General features: G+C 44.0%; 1 protein-coding gene across 2 annotated transcripts in view; it reads right to left on the bottom strand.

Moving 5' to 3' along the window:
• Positions 1–15,261, bottom strand: part of plod2 (procollagen-lysine, 2-oxoglutarate 5-dioxygenase 2) — a 115,637-nt gene that overhangs the window by 28,681 nt on the left and 71,695 nt on the right. For both annotated transcript variants that reach the window (XM_036934661.2, XM_036934659.2), the window contains exons 8-11: positions 14,865–14,966; positions 3,490–3,615; positions 3,191–3,312; positions 1,332–1,436 (exon numbers count right to left, since the gene is read on the bottom strand). In XM_036934661.2, coding sequence (XP_036790556.2) covers positions 1,332–1,436; positions 3,191–3,312; positions 3,490–3,615; positions 14,865–14,966 — 455 coding nt within the window. The remainder of the gene's footprint in view (positions 1–1,331; positions 1,437–3,190; positions 3,313–3,489; positions 3,616–14,864; positions 14,967–15,261) is intronic.

Genomic DNA, 15,261 nt, shown 5'->3' with positions numbered 1-15,261 from the left:
GTAATATAACCTTCAGCAGTAATATAACCTGCATCAGTAATATAACCTTCATCAGTAACTTTCCCTTCATCAGTAATATAACCTTCAGCAGTAATATAACCTTCATCAGTAATATAACCTTCATCAGTAACATAACATTCATCAGTAATATAACCTTCATCAGAAACATAACGTTCAACAGTAATATAACCTTCAACAGTAATATAACATTCAGCAGTCTGCAGCAGTAATATAATCTATCACCCTGTTCTATATTACCCATGCAACGTACATAAACATTTAATGTTTGAGATCATTCAGATTCCTGTCCCTATGACGATCCCTCTGTATAGTAACGACCATAGCAACATCACAACAACACACCTGTTCCTGATCAAACAGCCTGAGACAGAAATACAACAACACACCTGTTCCTGATCAAACAGCCTGAAACAGAAATACAACAACACACCTGTTCCTGATCAAACAGCCTGAGACAGAAATACAACAACACACCTGTTCCCCTTCAAACAGCCTGAGACAGAAATACAACAACACACCTGTTCCTGATCAAACAGCCTGAGACAGAAATACAACAACACACCTGTTCCTGATCAAACAGCCTGAAACAGAAATACAACAACACACCTGTTCCTGATCAAACAGCCTGAGACAGAAATACAACAACACACCTGTTCCTGATCAAACAGCCTGAGACAGAAACACAACAACACACCTGTTCCTGATCAAACAGCCTGAAACAGAAATACAACAACACACCTGTTCCCCTTCAAACAGCCTGAGACAGAAATACAACAACACACCTGTTCCCCTTCAAACAGCCTGAGACAGAAATACAACAACACACCTGTTCCTGATCAAACAGCCTGAAACAGAAATACAACAACACACCTGTTCCTGATCAAACAGCCTGAGACAGAAATACAACAACACACCTGTTCCCCTTCAAACAGCCTGAGACAGAAATACAACAACACACCTGTTCCTGATCAAACAGCCTGAAACAGAAATACAACAACACACCTGTTCCTGATCAAACAGCCTGAAACAGAAATACAACAACACACCTGTTCCCCTTCAAACAGCCTGAGACAGAAATACAACAACACACCTGTTCCTGATCAAACAGCCTGAAACAGAAATACAACAACACACCTGTTCCTGATCAAACAGCCTGAGACAGAAATACAACAACACACCTGTTCCTGATCAAACAGCCTGAGACAGAAATACAACAACACACCTGTTCCTGATCAAACAGCCTGAGACAGAAATACAACAACACACCTGTTCCTGATCAAACAGCCTGAGACAGAAATACAACAACACACCTGTTCTGCTCGATGAGGATCTTCAGGGTCTGTCTGTTGGTGAGCATCACGTCAGCGTCCATACTGAGGTAGTAGTCACAGCCTGGGTCCTTACGACACAGCCCCCTTGGTTATACACATGGAGGAAATGAGTCTGATCAATCATTGATTCATTATAATATAATTATAAACGATGGCCTGATGAGCTACCGAGCACGTAAAGTCTTAAAATAGATTTAGTCCTCACATATGGACCCATATGGACCCACTCCCTTCCCACCAGACAGGTACAAGAGGAACCAATCAATGATTGGGATATTAATTACAGCTGATCAATTACAACGGACATCATAATGACAGGGAGATTAGATACCAAACATACACTTTACAATATGTCTTGCTGTACTTTGCAAGTTTCCAATGATTAGATCCTAATTTACTTACTAATTTACACTACTAATTTACACTACTAATTCCCTACTACAGAGATTCAGTTCTCAATGAAGGGTGTAATTGAGGTATATGTACTGTATATTCATTTGAAGATTACAGACCACTGATAACCCTTAGAGAGGATTGTGAATAATGGGGGGGGCATCCTGAATTGAACTGTCCTGTCCTGTCCTGTCATGCACCATGCCGTCCCGTCCTACTCTGTCTTGTCCTGTCTAGTGACCTAAAACATTGGCATGCTCTCTTTGTGATAGTTCAATGAGTTCATTGAGAGCCTGGGGTCAGATCTGCTTGTGCTGTCTAACCTTAGCCTGGTGCTAGATCTGTTTGTGCTGTCTAACCTAGCCTGGTACCAGATCTGTTTGTGCTGTCTAACCTAGCCTGGTATCAGATCTGTTTGTGTTGTCTAACCTAGCCTGGTACCAGATCTGTTTGTGTTGTCTACCCTAGCCTGGGGTCAGATCTGTTTATATTGTCTAACCTAGCCTGGGGTCAGATCTGTTTGTGTTGTCTAACCTAGCCTGGTACCAGATCTGCGTGTGCTGTCTAATGTAGCCTGGTACCAGATCTGTTTGTGTTGTCTAACCTAGCCTGGGGTCAGATCTGTTTGTGCTGTCTAACCTAGCCTGGTACCAGACCTGTTTGTGTTGTCTAACCTAGCGTGGGGTCAGATCTGTTTGTGCTGTCTAACCTAGCCTGGTGCTAGATCTGTTTGTGTTGTCTAACCTAGCCTGGTGCTACATCTGCTTGTGTTGTCTAACCTAGCCTGGTACCAGATCTGTTTGTGTTGTCTAACCTAGCCTGGTACCAGATCTGTTTGTGTTGTCTAACCTAGCCTGGGGTCAGATCTGTTTGTGTTGTCTAACCTAGCCTGTTGCTAGATCTGTTTGTGTTGTCTAACCTAGCCTGGTACCAGATCTGTTTGTGTTGTCTAACCTAGCCTGGGGTCAGATCTGTTTGTGTTGTCTAACCTAGCCTGGAACCAGATCTGCTTGTGCTGTCTAACCTAGCCTGGTACCATATCTGTTTGTGTTGTCTAACGTAGCCTGGGGTCAGATCTGTTCGTGCTGTCTTGCCTTCTCCTATGTTCCTTGTCACGTAGCTAGTTCATACAGATCTGGGAACAGGCTAAGCTAGACAGTTCCTTCTGAGGTGAGGGGGGAAGGTTTAGGGGCCCTAGTCTCTCTGAGGATGGGGGGAAGGTTTAGGGGCCCTAGTCTCTCTGAGGTGAGGATGGGGGGGAAGGTTTAGGGGCCCTAGTCTCTCTGAGGTGAGGATGGGGGGAAGATTTAGGGGCCCTAGTCTCTCTGAGGTGAGGTGAGGGAAGAAGGTTTAGGGGACGAGAGATTTAGGTTTAAGGTTTGAGAGACGGAGACACACACAACTAGAAGAATCACACATACACACAGGTCGGGTAGCGTACGTACATGCCCATATTCCTGGCCTCTCCTTGGCTCAAGTTCTCCTCCGGACCCACAACCTTGAAGCTGTTGAACACCTCTTTATTTTCCTCCCAAAACTTCTGGATGTGTCTCTCATGGTAAACCTCCTGCAGAGACAGACAGAGAGACAGAGACAGATCATTATTTCTAATGTTACAGTTAAACTACAGAGAGCTGAGAGAGAGAGAAGAGGACATGGTTGATGGATCGGAAGCTGTGTCTTGCACTCTGCCATACTGAGTCGACCAAGAGCCAAGGCCCAGCTGCAGATACTCCATACTCACGTTGTTATGAACGAAGACGTTAAGTTTATGTTTGGGGTAGTCGAGGGTCGCGAGTCTCTGGAAGAATTGAGAGAGGAAAGGAGTGGGCTGTTCGATGAACACTCCAACCATCACAGTGGGATACTCCTGTTGATACAAGACATACTGTTAATAAACAACACACAGACACATTGCAGTAATGGAAATCTGTTGATAAGCAACTGCTTGTTGAGATTACGGTTAAGGTTAAGGTAGGGTTAAGGTTAGAGTAAGGGTTAAGGTTAGAGTAAGGGTTAAGGTTAGAGTAAGGGTTAAGGTTAGAGTAAGGGTTAAGGTTAAGGTAGGGTTAAGGTTAAGGTAGGGTTAAGGTTAGAGTAAGGGTTAAGGTTAGAGTAAGGGTTAAGGTTAAGGTAGGGTTAAGGTTAAGGTAGGGTTAAGGTTAGAGTAAGGGTTAAGGTTAGAGTAAGGGTTAAGGTTAAGGTAGGGTTAAGGTTAAGGTAGGGTTAAGGTTAGAGTAAGGGTTAAGGTTAGAGTAAGGGTTAAGGTTAGAGTAAAGGTTAAGGTTAGAGTAAGGGTTAAGGTTAAGGTAGGGTTAAGGTTAAGGTAGGGTTAAGGTTAGAGTAAGGGTTAAGGTTAGAGTAAGGGTTAAGGTTAGAGTAAGGGTTAAGGTTAGAGTAAGGGTTAAGGTTAAGGTAGGGTTAAGGTTAAGGTAGGGTTAAGGTTAGAGTAAGGGTTAAGGTTAGAGTAAGGGTTAAGGTTAGAGTAAGGGTTAAGGTTAAGGTAGGGTTCCCCAACATTACGAATTTGGCCCGCGGGTGGTTTTATTTGGCCACCGCCCAAGTTTTCTGAGCAAAGAAAAGTACATTTTTTTATTTTTACATTTTCATTGAAGAACATAAAAGACTAAAAACACAATAAATCAGCTCCAAGTGATTTTAATTGAAGAAATCTGTTCCAAGGTATTCCCACGTACAATAGAGAGACACGTGATCGCATACAAATGTAATCAAGGTTTGAAATTATTAGGTTTTAGTCCAAAAAATGATATCGGTTTGAGCTTCTTGGGGTTCATTTGCGGTCTACAAATGATTAGTAATCATGTTCCAGCCACCCGTCCATCCGCTCAAGAAAACATTGGCCGAAGCTGAATCTAGTTGATGATCCCTGGGGTAAAGGTTGAGGTTAGGATAAGGGTTGAGGTTAGGGTTAGGATAAGGGTTGAGGTTAGGGATACAGCTAGGGTTAGGATAAGGGTTGAGGTTAAGGTTAGGGTTAGAGCTAGGGCTAGGGTAAAGGGTTACAGCTAGGGTTAGGATAAGGGTTAAGGTTAGGGTTAGTAGATAATTAGTTGAATTGTTACTGGTAGTCTGTAGAGCAGTGGTCGCGATCGACTGGTTGCAGTCTGTCACAGTGCCATCCGTTTTGTCACCAAAGCCCCATATACCACCCACCACTGCGACCTGTATGCTCTAGTCGGCTGGCCCTCGCTACATATTCATCGCCAGACCCACTGGCTGCAGGACATCTATAAGTCGTTGCTAGGTAAAGCTCCAACCTTATCTCAACTCACTGGTCACCATAACAACACCCACCCGTAGCACGCGCTCCAGCTTGTATATCTCACTGGTCACCATAACAACACCCACCCGTAGCACGCGCTCCAGCAGGTATATCTCACTGGTCATCCCCAAAACCAACACCTCCTCTGTCCTTCGAGTTTTCTGCTGCCAATGACTGGAACGAACTGCAAAAATCACTGAAGCTGGAGACTCTTATCTCCCTCATTAACTTCAAGCACCAGCTGTCAGAGCAGCTCACAGATCACTGCACATGTACAAAGCCCATCTGTAAACAGCCCATCTATCTACCGCATCCCAATACTGTATTTATTTATTTTGCTCTTTTGCACCCCAGTACTTCTACTTGCACATTCATCATCTGCTCATCTTTCACTCCAGTGTTAAGCTGCTAAATTGTAATTACTTCGCCACTATTGGCCTATTTATTGCCTTACCTCCTCACGCCATTTGCACACACTGTATACAGATTATTCTATTGTGTTATTGACTGTACGTTTGTTTATTCCATGTGTAACTCTGTGTTGTTGTTTTTGTCGAACTGCTTTGCTTTATCTTGGCCAGGTCACAGCTGTAAGTGAGAACTTGTTCTCAACTGGCCTACCTGGTTAAATACAAGTTTAAAAAAAAAGTCAAATAAATAATTCCTAGTTGATCACCAAATATTTCTGTAGAAAAGCCAACGAACGATAAAGGCTTGCGCTCCTTTTAAAACAAATATTGTTGAGCTGGTGCTGGAAGGTGCACTTGATTCAAAAGTCCTGAGCACCGGGTAAAGTCTTCCCATGAGTCACCTACACGGCGGACCGGCAAATCTGACTAAATCGAGTGCACCTACGGGTCTGCCCAATCGGATTGCTCAAATCACCGTGGCTACAGAGCTTTCAATCGGATAGCTCAAATCACCGTGGCTACAGAGCTTCCAATCAGATAGCTCAAATCACCATGGCTACAGAGCTTTCAATCAGATAGCTCAAATCACCGTGGCTACAGAGCTTCCATGACCCTGAACACAGCCAAGTTTAATAGGCTACTAGCCTACGTCAGATTGAATGTTTTTTAAAACCGTGACCACAGAGAGACTGTCAACGAATACAGCAAAGAGCTGCTGGTTATATGACTGAGTTCAGTTTATATTCAGCTCTGTCACTGTTTTTATTCAACACTATTACAAAACGCTCTTCTCCGTACTTCCCCTCGGGCTGCAGCTGCAGTGAGTCAGTAGCCATGTATCGACAGCCCTGCGTTTTATCCTTATTAGCAGCTCGTCCTGTCCATTTTAATATTAAGGAATATTTCACTTTCTCTGGTCACAGGAACAACATGAGTTTGTGCATGACGCAGATGTGGTGCGACTCGAGTTTCGCCATCAGGTGGAAGACCGTGTCCCCTCTCTCTCCGATCAGTCTCACCGGAGGAAAAGAAGGAGAGAGCAGGTGGATGTCGTCCACCTGCTCTCTCCTTCTTTTCCTCCGGTGAGACTGATCAGAGAGAGAGGGGACACGTCGTCCACCTGCTCTCTCCTTCTTTTCTGCACCTGAAGGTCAACGAGGTCAAATCTCGAGGTCAGTGATCTTCAGGTCGAAAGGTCGGAGGTCTAGAAAGACGCCCGAGTTTCCGACTTGGAATTCCAGGTTGGACGACCGACCGTTCAAAACGATGTTTCCCAACAGCCTCTCACAGTCCCTGCTCTCTCCTTCTTTTCCTCCGGTGAGACTGATCAGAGAGGGGACACGGTCGTCCACCTGCTCTCTCCTTCTTTCCCCCGGTGAGACTGATCAGAGAGAGAGGGGACACGGTCGTCCACCTGCTCTCTCCTTCTTTTCCTCCGGTGAGACTGATCAGAGAGAGAGGGGACACGTCGTCCACCTGCTCTCTCCTTCAAAGAAAGAGAGGGAAGGAAGGATGCTGCAGAGTCTCGGAGAAGGCAGGACAAGAGCTCCGCCTACAGAGACAAGCCTTCAAAGGTTAGAGAGTCAGTAACAACAACGTGTCTTTGTGCCGCTAAGACCTAGGCCCTGTCCCAAAACCGCAGTAAACATAGCAAGGAGGCCTGGCTGGGACAGGGCATGCAGTGACCTGAGCTTACCCACTATCCCTCACACATGGCCAGGGCATCTCTCTCTCTCCAGCTCTATCACTCACTCACAGGACAAAGCGGGGACAATGTTCTTGAACCGCTCTGTTGAAACTGTTGGGAAATTGGAACCCTCTGACCTCCACACAGGTCCCAGAGTCCAGTAAGTCTTTCTCTGAACCATCCAACCTACAGTATGGTCCAGTAAATATACCTCTGAACCATCCAACCTACAGTATGGTCCAGTAAATATACCTCTCTGAACCATCCAACCTACAGTACGGTCCAGTAAATATACCTCTCTGAACCATCCAACCTACAGTACGGTCCAGTAAATATACCTCTGAACCATGCAACCTACAGTATGGTCCAGTAAATATACCTCTGAACCATGCAACCTACAGTATGGTCCAGTAAATATACCTCTGAACCATCCAACCTAGAGTATGGTCCAGTAAATATACCTCTGAACCATCCAACCTACAGTATGGTCCAGTAAATATACCTCTGAACCATCCAACCTACAGTATGGTCCAGTAAATATACCTCTGAACCATCCAACCTACAGTATGGTCCAGTAAATATACCTCTGAATAGCACAGCAGTGTGAAATATTGCCGCTTGCCCTCAGCTTCCAATACCCTGCGCATTATCAAGCAGGATTTCTGAGGATTTGTCCATTCATCATATTCAATGGTAGTATGGTAGCGGATGGTTCATTGAAGACGTCTTCTAGAGATTCTACCAAAGATGTCTTTCATACAGCTGGGTTGGTTTGTATTGAGTTAGCTCCAGACACAGTTACATAGACAGTGAACACATCCATTCATAGTCACACAGTAAAGTATCTGCAGAGGAATAGAGACTCTCTGGAGACAGCAGCGTTGCGGGCTGTTCAGATCCACATGTGCTTGATGATGTATTCTGTTTACCATCCAAGCTTCTAACCATTCCCCATGTCTATGTTTATATCCCTGAATGAAGTGAAACATGGAGCGAAAGAGGGGAGGAGAGATGGACAGACAGACAACGAAGTAGACAGTTACTGTTACAGAGTTCTTACTCCTGTCACTGATATGTCTATAGAGACAGTTACTCCTGTCACTGATATGTCTATAGAGACAGTTACTCCTGTCTCTGACATGTCTATAGAGACAGTTACTCCTGTCACTGATATGTCTATAAAGACAGTTACTCCTGTCTCTGATATGTCTATAAAGATAGTTACTCCTGTCTCTGATATGTCTATAGAGACAGTTACTCCTGTCACTGATATGTCTATAAAGACAGTTACTCCTGTCACTGATATGTCTATAGAGACAGTTACTCCTGTCTCTGATATGTCTATAGAGACAGTTACTCCTGTCACTGATATGTCTATAAAGACAGTTACTCCTGTCACTGATATGTCTATAGAGACAGACAGTTCTTACTCCTGTCACTGATATGTCTATAAAGACAGTTCTTATTCCTGTCACTGATAAGTCTATAAAGACTAGGGCTGTCCCTGACAGTTAAAAAAATATTTGTTGACCTAAAGTCATCTGTTCTTTCAAAATTTTGGGATGTGTATTTTTCCATATCTAGACAAGCTATGTGTTTTAATAAAATCAACTATATGCATTGATCTTGTCTGATGCTTTAAGCTTATAGTTTGATGAAATAAGACAAATTCCTTGAGAGGGCGCCAGAGATCTAGATAACCATTCTCTTCCCACTTGCTGGCTTTCGCAGATTCTGTCATTACTCTCCTGAAGTTGCCAGTCATTTTTTTATATAAATTTACATTTTAATATTTAACCTTTAGTTAACTCTGCAAGTCAGTTACGGTAAGAACAAATTCTTATTTACAATGACGGCCTAGCAAAAGGCCTCCTGTGGGGACAGGGGCTGGGATTAAAAAAAAATATATATATAGGACAAAACACACATCATGACAAGATGTGCAGGTAATAGGCTATACGTGAGTCAGAAACCTTTCTCATGTGGAATGTCAATTTATCTTACAATTTCATTCGATCTGCATGCCAGTTATGGTTTTCATACGTACATTTTCATGAAACAGTTTCATTTAATTTATAATAACGTCTTCATAAATATTGGGGCTCCCACGTGGCACAGGGCCCTCAGTTTCCTGCGCCAGTGAGCTCGGGACAGACACAGTTGTAGGCTATTTGTGCAAGGGACAAGAAGCAGTGCTTTACATCAGCAGAGAACGGCCAGGTAGTCCTGAGGCATGGTCCTAGGGCTCAGGCCCTGAGAGGGAGACAGAGATAGAGAGAGGGAGAAAGAGTGAGAGATATTACAGAATAGATACTGGAGGCTGAAAGGGGGGGGGGGGGCACTGTGGCCCCGTCCGACGATACCCTCGGTAACCCCACCCACTTTATCAAAGTACAGCCCTCACACCCCTAGAGGGCTATCAACAGACCACCAACTTACTACCCTGAGACAAGGCTGAGTATAGCCTACCAAGATCTCCTCCACCGCACAAGCCCGAGGGATGCAAAAACAGACAGGAAGATCACCCACTCAAGTAGAGTACATCAACAAGAAATGTCTGTGTGTCTCTCTCTGTGTGTGTCTGTTTCTCTCTGTGTGTCTGTGTATCTCTGTCTGTGTGTCTGTGTGTATTTCTGTCTGTGTGTATCTCTGTCTGTGTGTCTGTGTGTATCTCTGTGTGTGTGTCTGTGTGTATCTGTGTGTGTCTGTGTGTGTCTGTGTGTGTCTCTGTCTGTGTGTGTCTCTGTCTGTGTGTGTCTCTGTCTGTGTGTGTCTCTGTCTGTGTGTGTCTCTGTCTGTGTGCCTCTGTCTGTGTGTGTCTCTGTCGGTTGTCTCTGTCTGTCTGTCTGTGTGTATCTCTGTCTGTGTGTGTGTGTATCTCTGTCTTTGTGTCTGTGTGTATCTCTGTCTGTGTGTATCTCTGTCTGTGTGTCTGTGTGTATCTCTGTCTGTGTGTCTGTGTGTATCTGTCTGTGTGTCTGTGTGTATCTGTCTGTGTGTCTGTGTGTATCTGTCTGTGTGTCTGTGTGTATTTCTGTCTGTGTGTCTGTGTGTAACCCTCCCAGCCCAACAATGGCCGTTGGTTTGCCCTGTGTCCCTGTTAAAAGAGTGTCTCAGAGCCACTCTAGACAGAGGAAGCAGAGAGCTGCTGTGGTGCAGGACATGGTTGTTGGGTTTTCATTGAGCTTCACTTAAAGGGGTGTCACTGTCTAACCAGTCCTTTATTTAATGGTCCTGCTCAGCAGGCGTTGTATCCACCAGGCTAAGTTACCGTGGTTACCCACCCGGAACATTTCTCACTGCACGCAAATGTAGGGCATCTAAATGTGCCCATTTGGGGATCTGACGGTATTTCTGATTGGCTTAACACACCACCACTAATGACCTGTGCAGCTTCTCAAAGTTATGTTTTTCTTCACCTAAAAACAGCAAGCAAACAAAGTCTGTTTTTAAAATCCATTGAAAATTTACCATAGTTCCTCAATGTATTTGAGAAATCTTTCCAGCTCTCTCCCTTTTCGATAACCACTCAGCGTGAAAAGGGAAAAACGTTATGCTCTGATCCAGTGGAAGCATCCTAAAATAGTCCCACCTGATTACTCCTTATCAGTGCTAGACTTGGACTGAAATAGGTTTCGGTACTCATTTTGGATTGCTGGTACTGTTTATAATTAGGTGCAGTAGCTTCACAATAGTGTTGAGATAATATAAATATAATATATATAAATAAGTAAATATAATATTTAATATAAATAAATATAAAGAGGAACAGGAGCTCAAGTGTAACCGAGGTGAAATGGCTAGCTAGTTAGCGGTGGTGCGCGCTAATAGCGTTTCAATCAGTGACGTCACTCGCTCTGAGACCTTGAAGTAGTTTTTCCCTTTGCTCTGCAATGGTCGCGGCTTTTGTGGAGCGATAGGTAACGATGCTTCGAGGGTGACTGTTGTCAATGTGTGCAAAGGGTCCCTGGTTCGAGCCCAGGTAGGTGGGGAGGAGAGGGACAGAAGGAAGACTGTTACACAAGCAGTAGAAAAATGTTAGATGGCGGAGCTGAGGATCTCTCTCTCTCTCTTCCTGTCCTGGCCGTCCAAACACTGCCTGGTTGTACTGCTGCTCCAGTTTCAACTGTTCTGCCAGCGGCTATGGAACCCTGACCTGTTCAGCGGACGTGCTACCGGACGTGCTACCTGTCCCAGACCTGCTGTTTTCGACCCTCCCTCTCCCTCTCTACCGCACCTGCTGAATGCTCGGCTATGAAAAGCCAACTGGCAATTACTCCTGAGGTGTTGACCTGTTGCACCCTCTACAACCACTGTGATTATTATTTGACCCTACTGGTTATTTATGAACGTTTGAACATCTTGAAGAACAAACTGGCCTTAATGGCCATGTACTCTTATAATTTCCACCCTGCACAGCCAGAGGAGGACTGGCCAGCCCTCAGAGCCTGGTTCCTCTCTAGGTTTCTTCCTAGGTTCTTGCTTTTTCTAGGGAGTTTTTCCTAGCCACCGTAGCTAGTAGCTAGTTTTTCCTAGCTACTAAAACTCTTTAACATCATCCTTACCTCTGGCATCTTCCCCAATATTTGGAACCAAGGACTGATCACCATAATCCACAAAAGTGGAGACAAATTTGACCCCAATAACTATCGTGGAATATGCGTCAACAGTAACTTTGGGAAAATCCTCTGCATTATCATTAACAGCAGACTCCTACATTTCCTCAATGAAAACAATGTACTGAGCAAATGTCAAATTGGCTTTTTTTTACCAAATTACCGTACAACAGACCATGTATTCACCCTGCACACCCTAATTGACAACCAAACAAACCAAAACAAAGGCAAAGTCTTCTCATGCTTTGTTGATTAAAAAAAAGCCTTCGACTCAATTTGGCATGAGGGTCTGCTATACAAATTGATGGAAAGTGGTGTTGGGGGTAAAACATACGACATTATAAAATCCATGTACACAAACAACAAGTGTGTGGTTAAAATTGGCAAAAAACACACACATTTCTTCACACAGGGTCGTGGGGTGAGACAGGGATGCAGCTTAAGCCCCACCCTCTTCAACATATATAACAACGAATTGGCGCGGGCACTAGAAAAGTCTGCAGCACCCGGCCTCACCCTACTAGAATCCGAAGTCAAATGTCTGCTGTTTGCTGTTTGCTGATGATCTGGTGCTTCTGTCACCAACCAAGGAGGGCCTACAGCAGCACCTAGATCTTATGCACAGATTCTGTCAGACCTGTGCACTGACAGTAAATCTCAGTAAGACCAAAATAATGGTGTTCCAAAAAAGGTCCAGTCACCAGGACCACAAATACAAATTCCATCTAGATACTGTTGCCCTAGAGCACACAAAAAAACGATACATACCGTGGCCTAAACATCAGCGCCACAGGTAACTTCCACAATGCTGTGAACGATCTGAGAGACAAGGCAAGATGCCATCTATGCCATCAAAAGGAACATAAAATTCAATATACCAATTAGGATCTGGCTAAAAATACTTGAATCAGTTATAGAACCCATTGCCCTTTATGGTTGTGAGGTCTGGGGTCCGCTCACCAACCAACCAAAATAGGACAAACACCAAATTGAGACTCTGCATGCAGAATTCTGCAAAAAATATCCTCTGTGTACAACGTAGAACACCAAATAATGCATGCAGAGCAGAATTAGGCCGATACCCACTAATTATCAAAATCCAGAAAAGAGCCGTTAAATTCTACAACCATCTAAAAGGAAGCAATTCCCAAACCTTCCATAACAACGGCATCACCTACAGAGAGATGAACCTGGAGAAGAGTCCCCTAAGCATGCTGGTCCTGGGGCTCTGTTCACAAACACAAACACACCCTACAGAGCCCTAGGACATCAGCACAATTAGACCCAACCAAATCATGAGAAAACAAAAAGATAATTACTTGACACATTGGAAAGAATTAACAAAAAAACAGAGCAAACTAGAATGCTATTTGGCCCTAAACAGAGAGTACACAGCGGCAGAATACCTGACCACTGTGGCTGATCCAAAATTAAGGAAAGCTTTGACTATGTACAGACTCAGTGAGCATAGCCTTGCTATTGAGAAAGGCCGCCGTAGGCAGACATGGCTCTCAAGAGGAGACAGGCTATGTGCTCACTGCCCACAAAATGTGGTGGAAACTGAGCTGCACTTCCTAATCTCCTGCCCAATGTATGACCATATTAGAGAGACATATTTCCCTCCGATTACACAGATCCACAAAGAATTTGAAAACAAATCCAATTTTGATAAACTCCCATATCTACTGGGTGAAATTCCACAGTGTGCCATCACAGCAGCAAGATTTGTGACCTGTTGCCACGAGAAAAGGGCAACCAGTGAAGAACAAACACCACTGTAAATACAACCCATATTTATGCTTATTTATTTTCCCTTGTGTACTTTAACCATTTGTACATTGTTAAAACACTGTATATATATATATATATAATATGACATTTGTAATGTCTTTACTGTTTTGAAACTTCTGTATGTGTAATGTTTACTGTTAATTTTTATTGTTTATTTCACTGTTGTATATTATCTACCTCACTTGCTTTGGCAATGTTAACACATGTTTCCCATAACAATAAAGCCCCTTGAATTGAATTGAATTGATAGAGAGAGAGAGGCAGAGAGAGAGAGAGGCAGAGAGAGAGAGAGGCAGAGAGAGAGGCAGAGAGAGAGAGAGGCAGAGAGAGAGAGGCAGAGAGAGAGAGGCAGAGAGAGAGAGGCAGAGAGAGAGAGGCAGAGAGAGAGAGAGGCAGAGAGAGAGAGAGGCAGAGAGAGAGTGGCAGAGAGAGAGAGAGGCAGAGAGAGAGAGAGGCAGAGAGAGAGAGGCAGAGAGAGAGAGGCAGAGAGAGAGAGAGGCAGAGAGAGAGAGGCAGAGAGAGAGGGGGAGTCAGAGAGAGAGAGAGGCAGAGAGAGAGAGGCAGAGAGAGAGAGAAGCATGTGATATGTCTTATCTCACCACTCAATCTCTCTCTTTCTTTCCCTCTAGGTCTCTATATGTATCTCTCTGTCTCTGTGTTTCTCTCTACATCTCCATCACTCTCTCTCTAGCTCTCTCTCTCTTTATATCAATTCAATATAAGGGCTCTAATGGCATGGGAAACATATGTTAACATTGTTAAAGCAAGTGAAATAGATAATTTAATGACATTAAAATTTAAATAAACCAACATTAACAGTAAACATTACACTCACAGAAGTTCCTAAAGAATAAAGACATTTCAAATGTCATATTATGTATACAACATACAGTGTTGTAATGATGTGCAAATAGCTAAAGAACAAAAGGGAAAATAAATCAACATAAATATGGGTTGTATTTACAATGATATTTGTAGGAGAGGAGAATGAGAGGAGGAGAGGAGAATGAGAAGAGGAGAGGAGGAAGAGGAGGAGGAGAGGAGGAGAGGGAAGAGAAGGAGGAGAGGAGGAAGAGAAGGAGGAGGAGAAGGAGAGGGAAGAGAAAGAGGAGGAGGAGAGGAGGAAAGGAGGGAAGGGAAGAGGAGTAGGAGGAGAAGGAAGAAGAGTAGGAGGGGAGGAGAATAAAGAAGAAGAGGAGAGGAGGAGAAGGAAGAGGAGGAGGAAGAGGAGGAGTAGAGGAGGGAAGAGGAGGAGAAGGAAGAGGAGGAGGAGGAAGAGGAGGAGTAGAAGGAGAGAAGATGAGGAAATGTGAATTTGTGTGGTTCACTCACTTTGAGCTGAGACAAATCCACCATGTTGTGGTCACAGACACCACAGCCTCTCTCGTAGTTCCAGGCGTTGGGGATGTAGTTTCCTAGATAGTTCAAATACATCTGGGGGAAAAAAGAACAAATAGATGGAATCATGAATCCTCAACAAACCCCATTATCATGTCATGTTGATTTGTCCTTGTTGCAGCAAAGTTCCATATAGTATCAAGATAACAGTATATTCCACATTGGTGTTCGGTGGTCGTCTGTGTTTACTAGTGATTTACTGTGGTAGTATGTTCAATTGGCGGCATCCAAAATGGCGCTCTGTTCCTTACACAGTGCATTACCTCTGAGCAGTGCACAATTGGTCTGTAGGAATGCCAGTCTGGACTGAGAGGTCACAGACAGGTCACAG

The sequence above is a fragment of the Oncorhynchus mykiss genome, chromosome 11 (assembly GCF_057628025.1).
Source record: "Oncorhynchus mykiss isolate SJ-2025 chromosome 11, ASM5762802v1, whole genome shotgun sequence".
Classification (NCBI taxonomy): domain Eukaryota; kingdom Metazoa; phylum Chordata; class Actinopteri; order Salmoniformes; family Salmonidae; genus Oncorhynchus; species Oncorhynchus mykiss.
This window is presented reverse-complemented; position numbering and strand designations above follow the sequence as displayed.